The 14,711-nt window shown below is 40.4% G+C and overlaps 1 protein-coding gene across 1 annotated transcript in view; it reads right to left on the reverse strand.

Annotated features, from left to right (window-relative positions):
• Nucleotides 1–9,582: 9,582 nt before the first annotated feature.
• frmd6 (FERM domain containing 6) overlaps nucleotides 9,583–14,711 on the reverse strand; it is a 32,831-nt gene continuing 27,702 nt past the window's right edge. Inside the window, exon 14 of the mRNA XM_047345331.1 lies at nucleotides 9,583–14,275. Within this exon, the coding sequence (XP_047201287.1) occupies nucleotides 13,985–14,275 (291 nt within the window). The 3' untranslated portion in view covers nucleotides 9,583–13,984. The remainder of the gene's footprint in view (nucleotides 14,276–14,711) is intronic.

Genomic DNA, 14,711 nt, shown 5'->3' on the forward strand with positions numbered 1-14,711 from the left:
TATGCTCCTCTTCCTCCTCCCACCCTCTCTCTTTGTTTCTTTTCTTTTCTGCCTAATAGGAAACGTTCGCTCTGCCTCTCAGAGGTCCACAGGAAGAGCTCACACGGCCTTGTCTAAACAGTTACAGTAAACAAATTCATACCAGAATGGCTGATTGAACGAGCTGGTTTTCCATCCCTCTGTAGTGTTTCAGCTGCTTGTTGTTTTGAATACATAACTTAAAAGTTACGCTGCCAAAACGGAAGTTTTAATCTGCTTGCATGTCACAGTGAAGCCACAACAGTTCAGCACAAGAAAAAAAAGAGACAGAAACAAGTTGGAGCAGAAACGAGCTGCGTTCTGTACATTTTGATGCTCCTGGATCATCTTGATCAACTGTGCAGTGTGGAAAACGGGTATTCATAGCCAGTTATAGGGATTTCATTTGATAAACCAACACAAAGCAGTGCGAAATTGTAAAGTGGAAAGAAACACTCTGAAAAGTGTGGCGTGCATTTGTGTTCAGCCCCCCTGAGTCAATATCTTGTATGGCCACCTTTCTTGTGGGGTGTATTTCTACCAAACACTGAAATCTTTGCCCATTCTTCTTTGCAACATGCCTCAAGCTGAAGCAGGTTGTCATAATGGTAAATAACCGACTCTTTAAAAGACCAGCAACTGTGGCGACTGAGCAGTTCTTGAAAGATTTAATTGAAGGACAACAGGGTGAGAACAGTAAACTTTACAGACCTTCCGGATGGATCTGGCTCGGCACTAAAGAAGAGAGGTGAGTTGTTATTGGCTGGTCGAGTACTGGTAATGTTAGTTGCACTGAATGGATATGGACTGAATATGGAGAGGGCTTATTGTTGAAGAAGGGTGGAAACTCATCAGGAGGAGGTAAGTCATCCACAGAAGCTGAGTTTGGCAGGTGGAGTCACCCAAAGGTTTTTGGAATTGAATCTCTCTAGTTCGATCACTTGGATGGCAGCGCTCCAGAGGAGCGATAGGTGTTGGAGGGTGGACAGGCAGGTGAGCAGAGGTTCGGAGTTTTCTTGGGAATAATCTCTGAGTCCTGAAGGCTGGCAGCAGGAGAGGTAAAGAGACTCACGGTAGAGTTTGCAAGGAGGAGATCCACGGAGTTCACAGGGTAAGTAAGACACAGATCAGGAAGTCCTGAGCATGAACACCAGAGGAGGTCAGTCTGGAGAGAAAGAGCATAAACTCAGGTAAGAGCTGGGTCACAAAATCACTTGGAAACAGTGGTTAGTGGTTAGGTTACCACACTGGGTGAGCTAACGAACTGATGTCTCCTTCCTTCTTTTCTTCCCCCTAATGAACACCTTCTGAATGGACTCCATAAGCAGCACCTTCATACATCCCAACTTGCGTTGTATTTGACGTAGCTGCACGTAGTGCTTGGACCGCCCAGTCCCCCATGTCCAAAAAACCATGGCAACAGTGCTGTGACAGTCCAGTTCATGCTGGTGGAAAAAAACTGAAATAGACTGTGTCAACACATATTTGTAGTGAATTACAGCAAACTAACAACTACTTGAATGACAACAGTGACTCAAACATGACTTGAAACAAAAAGGTTGTCGTCTTGAACCCGTTTAGTTCTACAATGTCTGCATCAAATCCACACAGAGCTGTCTAGCTGCTGCATTGAGCTCAATGGTAGCTCAGTGCTGATCATTATAATGACGTAAATATTCCTCTCTTATTTCTATTAGGAAAACTGGTTTAGGGTTCCTCCTGGTTTCCCTCTGTAACACTGAGGCCAGCTCCATGCCCTGGGCAATCTAAACTGGCTAATAAACCATGCATCATCATGTACAAGGAGGTCACCTCTGACGTCTTCCATCCTCCAGCTGTGCCAAAGCTGCCATCCTTCCACAGTTAAGCGCAACTTTAGCAGCTATTTAAGTACACGTGTGATTGTCTCCAGCTTGTCCAGCTTATGAATCATCAAACCCGACTTGTTAGGAATTAATCTGATGATCTGACACCGTTTTCTTTTTCAGTGAGAATGACGGATTCACATGCATTTTATGTACAGGTGACAGAAACAGAGGAAGTTTAACAGTTTACATCCGACTGAGGTTGTTTCTATCATTTGCTGAGGTGTGTTACGTTATTGTATGAGGCTAAATGTGATTCTGTTTCAATTTAAACCATAAAAGCTCAAACTCATGAAAAAGCATCATGTTTGATGCTCCATGAATTGAATAAAACTGAATGGAGTCATATTTCAGTGGATTTAGGTGAGTTTTAGTTCTCTGTAGTTTATTATTGTCGATTAAAAAAGTTTGCCTGGTTTCCGCACATTTTCAGAGCAGGTCAAAAGTTTGCGTGGATTTCCGCACACTTTCACGCAATGGTCCTTTTTGTACATGCCAAGTTGTGCGTAAAACATTGAGCCGCAAGATTTCTGTACGTAAGTACACTTCGTACATGAGGCCCCTGGACTTTAACTAGGCCATTCTAGCACTGAATGTGCTTTGATCTAAACCATTTCACTGTAGCTTGGGCTGCATGTTTTTCAGGGTCTCCTTTAAATAAGGAGGTTGTTTTTGGTCCCATGCGTTTGCGCCTCTGCCCATCAGAATGGAATCACAATCACAATCACTTTAAGTACTATAACATTTTTGTTTTAAGACACTTTTTAGTTCTTTTGCACATTTGACAGGAAGCTGCTGTATCCCTTTAGGGTTGGTGACAGTAAATCATCTGCCTCATCTCACCCTGTCCCATATGTCCTCCCTTGTCACATCCTCACATTTCTTCTCCCAGGCAGCTTCATACTTTTTTTCCAGTACACCCACTACTTCTTATTGTTTTGGTCACTCTCAATGAAAATCTTGAAGCACCCAATCTTTCCTACCTCCAGCTCCTCCGCCTATCCTTTCTCTGGTGCACCACAGGAGGTCTCACTGCTGACCTGTAAGCGTTTACTTTTACTTTTGCAGCTCATTCAATTCCACCCTATCTGACCTCTCTTTTTCACATCTTTTGTGTTCTGGCATTTGCTTTACATGGTTGACCCCAGGTATTTAAACGCACCCACCCTAATTTCTCTACTTCTTCCCACTTAATAAATGTGATGTTTATGTTCATTTTAACTGCCAAAGATTTATTTTTGCTTCATGTATGATTAATCTATGTGTAATTCTTAACACCCTAAAATTTATTCACCTGTACCCTGTTCAGTTTATTTTTATTTATTCCTTCAATTTTACCTTATGCTACTTTCGGAGCACTTCTATGGAAGAGTGGGCAAGAAGAAAGACATTGTTCAGATGAACACAGAAGAGGTCTTGTTTGTAGTTTCCCCCAAGTCATCTAGGAGAGACAGCAAAAATGTAAGCACATGCTTTGGTCAGACAAGACCAAAATTTTACTTTTTGGCTGGCAAGGTGGTGGCAGCATCATGCTATGGGAATGCTTGTTCTTCAGAAAGGACAAGGAACCTGGTTGGAGTGGCTGGGAATATGAAAGGAAAACCTGTTAGAGGCCGTAAAAGACTTGGGACTTGTGCAGGACAACGACCATAAGCATACAGCCAGAGCAACAATGAATTGGTTTAGTTCAATATATTTATGTGTTAGCATGGCCCAAACAAAGCCTTCACTTGAATCTAATTGATATTTAATAACCAGAACGTCTCCATCAATCTGACTGAGCTTGAGGTATTTTGCAAAGAGAAATGGGCAAGAAATTCATTCTGTGCATAGCTGGTAGAGATAAACCTAAGAAGACTTGCCAATGTAATTACTGAAAAATTCTACAATATATGTATTTGGAGGTCCATATGCACACCACACTTTATACGTTTTTATTTGTAAAAACATTAGAAATAAATTAATCATTTTCCTTCCATTTCAAACTTATGCACCTGCTTTTATCCTTGTCTTGTTTTTGAAAGATGACAAAATGTGAAAAAGATCAAGAGGCATGTATACTATTGCAAGGCAGCTTGCATATTTAAACATATTAATGTTCATGTTTGATCCATGATCACTGTTCACTGATTTGTTTTGCATTTGTTCAAGCGCCATCATCAGGCCAAGATTTAAAAACGGTCTATTTAATGTAAGAATTTCAAAAACAAACACCATTTTCCAACAGCTCGGTGATAAAAATACCAAACCCAAACCAGAGATTCTGAATCACAAGTCGACACATTAACAGCACCCTATATTTAGAATTTGATATACCCCCCCTTTTGTTGCTATGAGTGTATACTGGGACATACTGTACATCTGCTTTTGTGCATGTTGCCTTGTCCGCCTGCAGGTACAACCAGCTGACCTCATTCATCTTCTTCTCGCTGTCTGAGCATCACGTTCTCGGTGAGTCACATTTTCCTCAGCTTCATTCATGCAAACGTTATTCGCTGGGATACGTACAGTAGCAGCGCAAGTCCAGAAAGAGGAGGAGAGTGGTGTATGGGGAGGAGGAAGAGGAGGATGGGGAATTAATGAGCCATGTTTCCTGTGAATGTAAGGAACCTCTATCAGTGTGGTAGCATAGTTATGTGGGATAACCCTCGGGTCTGGAACGGCAGTGAGTTCCTTATGTAAACTAGTGCTGCTGATGTTTTGTTAAGGGTCCTTAGTCTAGATTACAATGCCTGAACTTCTTCATATTTTGTCACCACAAACATTGGTGCATTTTGTGTCATAGACACACAAAGCGATGCATGTTTGTGATGTGGAAACACAAGGATACATGGTTTTTAACATCTTTAGCAAACAAAATCGAAAACACGTTCTGTTCATTTGTGTGAGTCAGACCCACCTTTTGCCGCAATTTCTTTGCAAATCAGCTCAAGTTAAGTTACTTAGAGAAAAACAGACGTTTTCAAACCTTACTATAGATTATTATTCAGAGGCATGGACTTTGACTGGGCCATTCTAATACATGAATCTGTTTTGATCTAAACCATTCCAGTTTAGTACTGGCTGTGTGTTCAGGGTTGTTGTTCTGTTGGAAGGTGAACCTACGCCTCAGTCAATACTTTTCACCCATCTTGTATTTAGCTCAAACAAAGCCTCCCCCGCAGCATAATATTGCCACCACCCTTCTTCATGGTGGAGAACGTTTGTTTAGGGTAATGTGCAGTGTTTAGAAAAGCTTAGTGCTGAGTTTAAATTATGTATAGGTGGACTTTATTTACTAAAAAGTTGACTTCTAAAGATAACACTGGATTTTATGAGCAAGCATCAAATTGAAGGAGGGCACACTTTTCAGATTATTGAAAAGCATGTATCATTTTCCCTTCACCTCACAGTTACCCACTACTTTGTGTTGGTCTATCACATACAATCCCCTCATAATGCTTTATATTTTGTGGCCGTAAGGCTGAAAATGTGACAAGTTTATGAATACTCCTGCATGACACTGAAATTATACAGGCTTGTTGAGCACCCTCAGAGAAAGAAACAGCAAAATGCTTTCCTGCAGATAAATCCAGATATTTGATGATTCGTAATCTGATTACTCTAGTTTATTATCATCTCTATGATCATCTCACAACCTTTTGGTGTCAGTGCAGCTGTTGAGCTTAATAGGCTGCTTTATTAAATGCCTTTAATAAATTGTTTAGAGCATATGAGCAGACGTTGCTTTAGACTGTGAGTTGCTAATTTTTCTAGCTCTAACCCTAACCCTAACCCTAGCTGGGAATGATAATGGTTTTTTTTTTTTTGGTGGAAGTTTATTCAGTTTGTTTGCAAGGTTGGGGGTGTTTCTACCTTAAAAGTAAAACAAGGGTTTACCCTAAACTTCGTTGTTGTTTTGTTTGAGGAAGAGGCAGATGTTTGAGCATCCTGTACAAGCAAGCTATGCAAGTGTGGTGGAGCTATCATCTAGGCGGGGGGAGGGGCCTAGATTTTATCTCTGATTTGCAACCATCTGCCTCCTTCCAAGGCCGAGCAGAGCCGCTCCGTCTGTGCTGTCCCGATGCCCTCTGGGATTTAGATAGAGGCTGTAGCTGTTGTTGGAGATTCACTGTCACTCACTTTTCTCAGATAGTCAAGGCCCAGCTGAGAATGTAATAGCTACCGTCATTGTCAAACACATTTTGGATTTGAAAGCTGAGCTCCAAAATGCTCCAAACTAAGCTGCACAGTGTGCAACAAGACAAAAGAAAGAGGAGGGAGAAAAGAGGGTGGTGATGACGGGACCAGAAAAAGGATTTCCCCCTCTGTGTTGCCATGGAGACAGCAATAGATGGAGGATGACTGATTTCCTGTACAGCTGTAGAGGGAGGAAAAGAGGTGGAGTCCAGTGAGAACCACAAAATATAATGTATGTTATTTTTCATTTGATTTAATATCTATTTAATCAGGGGATAAGATTGAGAACTAGTTCTTTTTATTGTAAACGTGGAAGCATATATAGTGAACAGAACATGATTCATGGTTTTCAAAATGTTTGTGACTAAAAATGTAAAAGGTGTGGCATGTATGTATTCAGCCCCCTTTAATCTGTTACAACCAGACACCTAATTAGAAAACAGAGGTCACATGTTTGTAATTTATAGATCCAGCTCTTTTATTGAGGCCACTGTGGTTTGTTAGAGAACATTAATGAACAAACAGCATCATGAAGACCAAGGAACACAGCAGAGGGGTCTGAGATAAAGTTGTGGAGAGGTTAATAGCAGAGATATGTTATAAAACGATATCACAAGCTTTGAACATCTCACAGAGCTCTGTTCAATTCATTATTAAAAAAATTGAGTGTGGCACAACTTCAGACTTACGAAGAAATTGCTGTTCACCTTAGGTGACAACTGGGCCATGGAGATCCTTGATCAAACATGCAATGAAGAAGGCCCATTCCACTTTGGAGGAGCTGCAGAGATGCACAGCTCAAGTAAAATAATCTGCTGTAGCCATGTAGAGGACCATGCAAAACAGCCCCACAGTGAAACATGGTGGTGGCTGCACCATGCTGATGGGGTTGTTTTAGCACGCACAAGGGAGCTGATCAGAGTTAAGTGGAAGATGGATGGAGGTAAATACAGGGCAATGCTAAAGGCCCCAGATTGGGCTGGAGGTTCACCTTCCTGCAGCACAATGACCCTAAACATACAGCCGGAGCTACGATATATTGGTTTAGTTCAAAGGTTATCCATCATATGTTAGAACGCAAACCTTGAGATCAACAACTAATTGTGCCATAAAACCTCTTGGCTTGCTAAAACGACCTGGTTGCTAAAGCAACCAGGTGAAATGCAAATAAAACAAATATATTATTCTATTTATTTGATTGTAAGAGGCATTAAAAGGACATTAAAGTACAGGAGTTTATGGATTTATGGAACGTCAAAAACAATGATGGGATTGCATCTGGGTCATCCCAGGAGGATGGATTATTGACAGCATTTTAATGAATGAATGAATGGATAAATGAATGAATGTTTAATGCCATATGAACAGTAAGGCAACAAGTTTCTCTTTAAAATTGAATTATTTCATTGCCAAACAAAATTAAAATAGACAACAAACCTATTAACAAGCAGTGATACAGTACGATTTATTTAACAATATAAGTATGCAGACAAAAACAGAGCAGAAAAGCTACATCAGCAAAATGGTGAGCTGAGCTGGTGCTTCAAAGCAGAAACCACAGCAGGAGTATCATGTGTGAGAAAATACTGCCATCTTCAGGCCAGAGGGATTTATTGTTGACGGATGTGTTCCAGCAGAGAACAGCATAAGCAAAGGAAACATTTGGACCTTGGATTAACATTATCTTTCTTTCAGGTGTAGTTTGACAGATTCTGGCATGCAAGTCTCTACAGTCTGATTTTTCCTCCAAACGCAATAGAACCTTACAAATTATAAAAAGAACAGTGCAAACATATTTTTAGATCTGCAAAGAAGGAATCTGGCCTTGTTGTTCTACGTTAAGTTGAGGAAGATTTACTCATAAAAGTTTGTTTTAGGGTTTATTTTAAGGTCTGATAGTAAAAGATATATACAAGGAAAGAAAATATATGAAGCATTTCTTTCTTTTTTCTTTCTTTTTGTTCACCTGGGCTTTCTCGACTGAGTGTGTTGTCACCTGGGTGTGTGAGCTATACATGTACAGTTCAATACATTACAATATATTTAGAAAGGAAATTTATTTCACTAATATTTTCAAGCATTTATACCTATAAATTTAGGTGATTCTGGCTTACAGTTAAATCCCAAAATTCTGTTTCTCAAAATATTTTAATATTACATGAAATCAATGAGGGATTTTTAATGCAGAACTGTCAGCCAACTGAAAAGTATGTCCATATACTTTATATATGGTTAGAGCCCTTTTAGTATGAGTTACTGCTTCAGTGTAGCGTGGCATGGGAATGATCAGCTTGTGGCACTGCTGAGGTGTTAAGGAATCCCAGATTGTGTCATACTGCAGAGGTTCTCTCTCCCCCTACTGGGTGGGACTGGCAGGTGCAGCTCCACAGGTGCTGCTTATTGAGTACAGTCAGAAGGTGTACTTAAGAAGCAGGAACTAGGAAGGAGACGTCAGCTTATTAGCCCACCCAGTTTGGTAACCTGACCACTAACCACTGTTTCCTGGTGTTTGTGTGACCCAGGTCTTACCTGAGTTCATGCTTTCTCTCCAGACTGACCTCCTCTGGTGTTCATGCCCAGGACTTCATGCTCTGCGTCTTACAATGTGAACTCCTTGAAACCACTCCGTGCAAACCCTCTCTTCCTCAGTGCTGAGCCAGATCCATCTGGAAGGCCCAGACAGTTTACCATTTTCACCCTGTTGTCCTTCAATAAACTCTTTCAAACACTGCTTAGTTGCCATAGTTGTTGCTCTTTCACAGAGTCCATTATTTACCATTATGAGAGGTTGCTTTAAAAGTAACCTTAAGTAGCTTGAATGCTGGGTCTCTCCACTCTTCTTCCATACTCTGGGACCTTAATTAACAAAAAAAAAAGCAAAATTTGCTTTAATCTGAAAAAAGTAGTAATAGTCCAGTCTTTTATCCCCTTAGTCCAGGTAAGACACCTCTAACTTTGTTACTGGTATAAGAGTACCTTAACACCAGGAAAGTTGTAGCTCATGTCCTGGATACGTCTGTGTGGGGAGGGTCCTGAAGCACTTACTAAAACCCCAGGCCACACTTTGCTTCGTAATCCTCTCAATACTGCTGTTATTCCTGTTGCTCAAGCACATTTTTCTAGTACACTTTTTCCTTCTTTTATTATTATGCACGAATATAGCACTTTATGAATAGCCACCTTTTTTTTAGCAATGGCCTTTTGTGGGTCAATCCACCTACTGTAGGGTGTCAGTGCCTATCTGCTAGACAACAGCAGTGTTCCCCATGATTGTGCGGGCAGCACCATAACATTTCTATGTCTAAAATAATTTTTGTTCTTTTGTAATATTCTAGTTTTCTAAGAAACAGAATTATGGGTTTATTAGCTGTAAGCCATAAGAATCAGAATGATTAGAAATAAACACTTATATCACTCTGTGTAATGAATTATAAGTTTCACTATTTCAGTTACATTTCTGAAATAAATTAATCGGAAATGAACACAGCGTCAGGAAAATGAATCGACAGCAGCACCTTGGTATGATAAATGTACCTGTTTATTATATGTGAGGAACATTAGTACCAAAAAGGCACGGAGCAGACTCATAACAAATCATTTTTACCAGTAGGGTGACAAAGAAATCTCTTCTTTTCCTGCAGAAAGAACCTTTCACAGAAAGGATTATGGGACACACAGACAAAGCGTAAGTAGGACCATTCACTAAAGCCGGAGAAGTAAATCATTATGAAACCTCTCAAGGGCAGGGTTACGCCTGCATGGCTGTGTACCTCAACATTTGTGTTTAATTAAATAAATCCTTGCTGCTGATCAAAAACTGACTTTGACACCTTCAATGCATGTTTATACCAGTTCTAAAACACAGGAGGAAATATAGATATTCCTTTTGATTTCATAGCATTATCCATCATTTAAGGAAAGTATTTTATTAGAGATGTACCTCAAACTGAACTGGTAAGATGTAGAGAGAAGCAATGTCTTATATGACTATAATTAGGTTTGGCAAATATGAGGATTTATTAGTTTATTGCTGACATTTAAGGCAATGACGTGGATCTTAAATGTCAGCCAAGCAAAAAATCAAAACAAAAGCAAAACTTTAATCCTAAAATAATCTGATCTATGGTAATATTTTAGGAAAGTTCTGACATTTTGAGAAATGACTTTATGATGAAATCAGAGGTTTGAGAGCACTTCAGTCCATAAGATAAATGTGTTTGTTAGCATATCTTAGCATAGAGGCTGAAAACATGGCGAAACATCTTGAAAGCAAAAATCCACCAACCAGAACACTCAGTCTTACAAAATGCGCACATTTACTAAGAGTATTTAAAGATTATAAAGGGTGTTAGAGTAAAGATATGCATACAGATGAAACCATTAAGGATAAAACATGTATATTAAGCCGTTGGAGCGATCTTGGTCCTGTCAGTTCCTGAGCACATTTCATGGTAAAGTGGGACTGGTGAGCAGAGCCTCTGTCATTTTTAGCTTGTCTCTATAATACTTGAAAGGATCTGCTAATGATGTAGATGTAAACAGGCTTTGGTGATACGTTGGGAAATGATCCAGTATTGGTGTGGAGGGAAGGAGGGGAAAACAGACACAAGGAGCTTTACAAGAGCTGATAGAAAGTTATCACTTCTGGTTAGTGGCTTGTTAATTGTCTCCTGTCTTGAGTTTATCCTTCAGTGGCAGACTCAAAGGTTAGATAATCCTGGCCATGGGTCAGCTGGAGATAGGCCAAGGTTTTAAAAAGAAGCTGTTACAATTTTCTTTCACACCATTCCTACGGTTAAACTTCTTTTATCACAATCTCAAATAAAATACCTGGGAGTCTGAAGTTTTCTCTGGCTGTATAGAGAATAGAATTAACAGTGTTGCCCCTCCCCCACCTTTTATTGAACACTGCTGGTCAGCTGGCTGAACGAAAGCTGCAACTTATTTCGCTTACTTCCAAGAAAAGTTCAAAGTTAACAGTGTGGAAATAAACTTGTCACAAAAAGCCCAGATCCCCCCCATCACCCTATAACACTGTTTTAAAACTACGGTTATCAAGCTACAAGCAGGATCTCTGATTGGTTACGCAGCCGACTGCAGGCCGGGCAGCCACGTAAATGGCCCGTTTAACCAGCTAATATCAGCTTGTTATGATTGTGTTACATCCGAAAAAAGTAGAAGGACAAAAAGTTCAAATATTTTGTGCAAAGAGAATTTGTCGTGGGTGTTGTTTTCTACATTTACTTAAAGGAAAAGCTCAGGATTTTTTAAGATAGGTTCTGTTTAAAGGTTAGAAGCTGTTTTTATCTTTTCTGCAGAAGATAACTCCTTTGGCATTTACATATACTGTATATGGTGTGTTCTTTTTAATTTGAAAGGCAGATTTTCCGACATTTCTGCCAGAAATACAACAAGAGCTCCGCGAGAAGAGATAATTCTTCCTTTCCTGCTTGCTAAGCAGCCCAGAGCTTGGTATCCAGTATGGCCGTCGCATATATAGACTGTAGTGACAGTTCCTGTTTTAAATTATTAGCAACTCTAATGCTGCACATTTTATTAACACAGCGTTGTGATGATAAATGATAAGTTAGCTGCAAATTAACAACATAGTTTTCTTTTTGTTGGACTTATAACTAAAACGAGCTAAACTTGGATGTGAAGTGATTCTCAGGTTCGAGTTCAGAGACTAACTGAATGCAGGGTTATGATAAATCCAAATGATTTATCATAACCCTGCATGAGGCTCAAGCTAATGACTAGTCAAAGGGGCGAAGCCCTAAGCTGACTTCCACTGTCTTAAAGCAACTCGTCTTAAAAATGGCACACTGTGGTTCATGCAAACTTAATTTCATGAGGGTTGGAACCATTCTCACGTTTGTAATAACAAAAGAAGAAAATGAAGGTTAGAAGTGGTGTGTCAGCAGTGATCGTCCTCCTTAAAACACATACAGAGATCAGAACATAAAGCACTCCTCGTCAGGGTAACTGACGACAGCTATATGCTTTCTACTGTATGTTTCATTGTCTGTTAGTGTTTCACACAGGAATATTATTGGTGACACACTGCCTCCTACCTCCATTTCCTGAGTAAATCACCATCAGCTTCTTTGTAAATAACCAACCAATGCAAACCAACCAATGCAAACCTGACAGCGATGTAAAGACTCATAAAGTGGAATTTGCATTAACCGCTTTGGCCTTGGGTTCTCTAGGACTAGCCGCTAGCTTGAGCCTCCAGGACCAACTGATCCAGACTTACACAAAATGAAGATGCCAAAATTTGTCTACTTCGGGTAAGATACACCCTGCCTATAAAATGTTAACAGAACTTCATGTCCCTTTAGGGTTAATAACAATAACTGGATGTTACAGATAACACTGTTAAATCTGCAAAAATCAATATCCTATTTTGTTCTAAATGTTGCCTTTCTGTTAGAAAATCTGTTAGAACGTGGTATATATTATGGTTTAAAATATAAGTGTTAAACCTTGGTTTTTATCTCCCCGAGAGAATCTCATACTGAACCATGCCTGGTTAGGACGGGTTTTGTTCTGTTGCATTTCAGAGACGTTGCCTTATATTATAACAAAGCTGTTATAATGTATGTTGTTCAGTCTTCTATTTCTTAAGAAATCCCTTTTGTGGAACTTTTCAAGAGTTAAATTGCATTCTGTTGCTCTAAAAACAGTGAAAGGGATAAAAAGGTTACATTAAAGCCAATTAAAACGTATTCTTTTAATCTGTAACAGTGCTCCATGTTTACCCACCTGCACTGTATTAACATGTCAGCTGTAATAACTAACAGTCTGTAACACCACATCCTCAGGTTGTCTGGACTCCTACTGGGAGATTTAGATGATAAAACCAGTTACCCTGGTTAGTAGCTCCACATCCTTAACACTGCCACAGACATTTGTTCATAATACTGAATAAGAGCAGCCACGCGCATATTAATAATATCTGAACATACACAACATTTTTATATAAAAATACATCTAAAAAAATGTTTGTTTTCTGGTTGGAGGATGTAAAATGAACAGATTCCAGTTACAAAGAAAATCCTCACTGATAGGAGGATAGAAGTGTAAAGAAAGACATGCAAGGTTTGTTTTTGGCTGACAGCTGCACTTTGACTCCGGATTACACTGAATTGTATTTTGGCCACAAACTCGACTCGTGTAGGAACATGTAGGAGCTCAGTCAGGCTCATTCCTGCGTGGAAACTCGGCGAAATTTCACAAGAGGAATAAAGAAAATTTGAAATCAACATCGTATGTAGAAGTTAAAGAGCCAGCTAGGAAATGATTTGTTGAAATAAATGTGTATGAAATGTTTAAAAGGTTGCTGAGCTTTGAATGTTAGGCGTTGAGTGAGGTGAGGGGACGTGATTGTCAAGACGAGCGATCTGACACCTGCACTGTGTTACGAAGGCACGGCGGTGCTGTGTTCACATCAGTTCGGTTCCGGTAGCTTCAAAGTGTTGCAGGAGAAGCCTTCTAGTTCATCACCGCTTGATGTTTTTGGCTTCTGCTCAGATGGCGTTCATCTACTGTTTCTCCACAGAAAGTCTCTTTATGATGCCAGTCTTGGTATGAGTTTGTAAAGCTGCTGAAAACTGAATAAAAATAAAGATGGCAGGATCCCTTTTATTACCTTTGAGCCGTCTGGGCTAAATCTTAAAAACCAGCTCCCTTCAGCCCTTTGTTCTTTATTCTAATATCACATTTCAGCCATAATCCTCCTTGTCTGCAAGTCAGTCTCAGGTAGTGTATGAAGGGCGAACCTTCTTATTGCCAGTTTGCTCAGGGCTACTGCTAACTGACCACCTCTGAAACTCTTCTCTCTCTTCTCGTTCCCTGAACCCTGAAAGGTCTCCACGCCTGGCCCAGTGGATCAAACGCGTCGGCCTTGTCTGTCACTGTCACACCACGAACTCAGGCACCTCGTCATTGGTCAGGTCCAGGGAGAAGTACTTGTTCGTCCTCTTGATTGGGAAGGGCTGCTGCTCGCTGAGCACGGCGGCGCGCTGATCGGACAGGCCCTGGTGTCCCTCGCTGTCGTTCAGCTCCTGGCCGCAGCCGAAGGTGTAGCTGTGGGCGGTGTCCTGGCAGAGATCCGCCCACTGCTGGCAGTCCTTCTGGTAGAGCCGGATGTCGTCTAGTGATTGGCTGTGGCGGTCCGTGGAGGACTGAGGTTTCCGGCTTGAAGTTGTCTGTAAATGTGAAAGGAACAAGATTACCGATGTGAAGAACGGTTTAGTCTAATGTCATTTACTTTTATTAACCACTGTCTCTAGGTTTCTTGGGTGAATGGGGTCAAAACCTCCCATCTATTTTGGCAAGCCTGCAGCTTACCTCTTGGAGGGGCCCCTGGCCCTGACATACGACCCTCCAACCCACCACAACAAAGGACTACAATTTTCACCTTAACATTTTCCATGTCTAAATTCCAGACTTTTCTAAACTCAAATGATCAGAGTTCTTTGTCCACATTTACCCCATTTCAAAAGAAAGAAACAAAGAAAGAAGGCAAGTTTACTTCTGACATGGTGGAACCAACTGTGTTCAATTAGGCTGGCCTAAATAACTGCTTCATGAAACACTGGGCTGAAAAGAACAGTTTCCTTTGTGTATTTCTTCATATAGTTG

This window comes from Girardinichthys multiradiatus, chromosome 19, assembly GCF_021462225.1.
Source record: "Girardinichthys multiradiatus isolate DD_20200921_A chromosome 19, DD_fGirMul_XY1, whole genome shotgun sequence".
In the NCBI taxonomy this organism is placed as follows: domain Eukaryota; kingdom Metazoa; phylum Chordata; class Actinopteri; order Cyprinodontiformes; family Goodeidae; genus Girardinichthys; species Girardinichthys multiradiatus.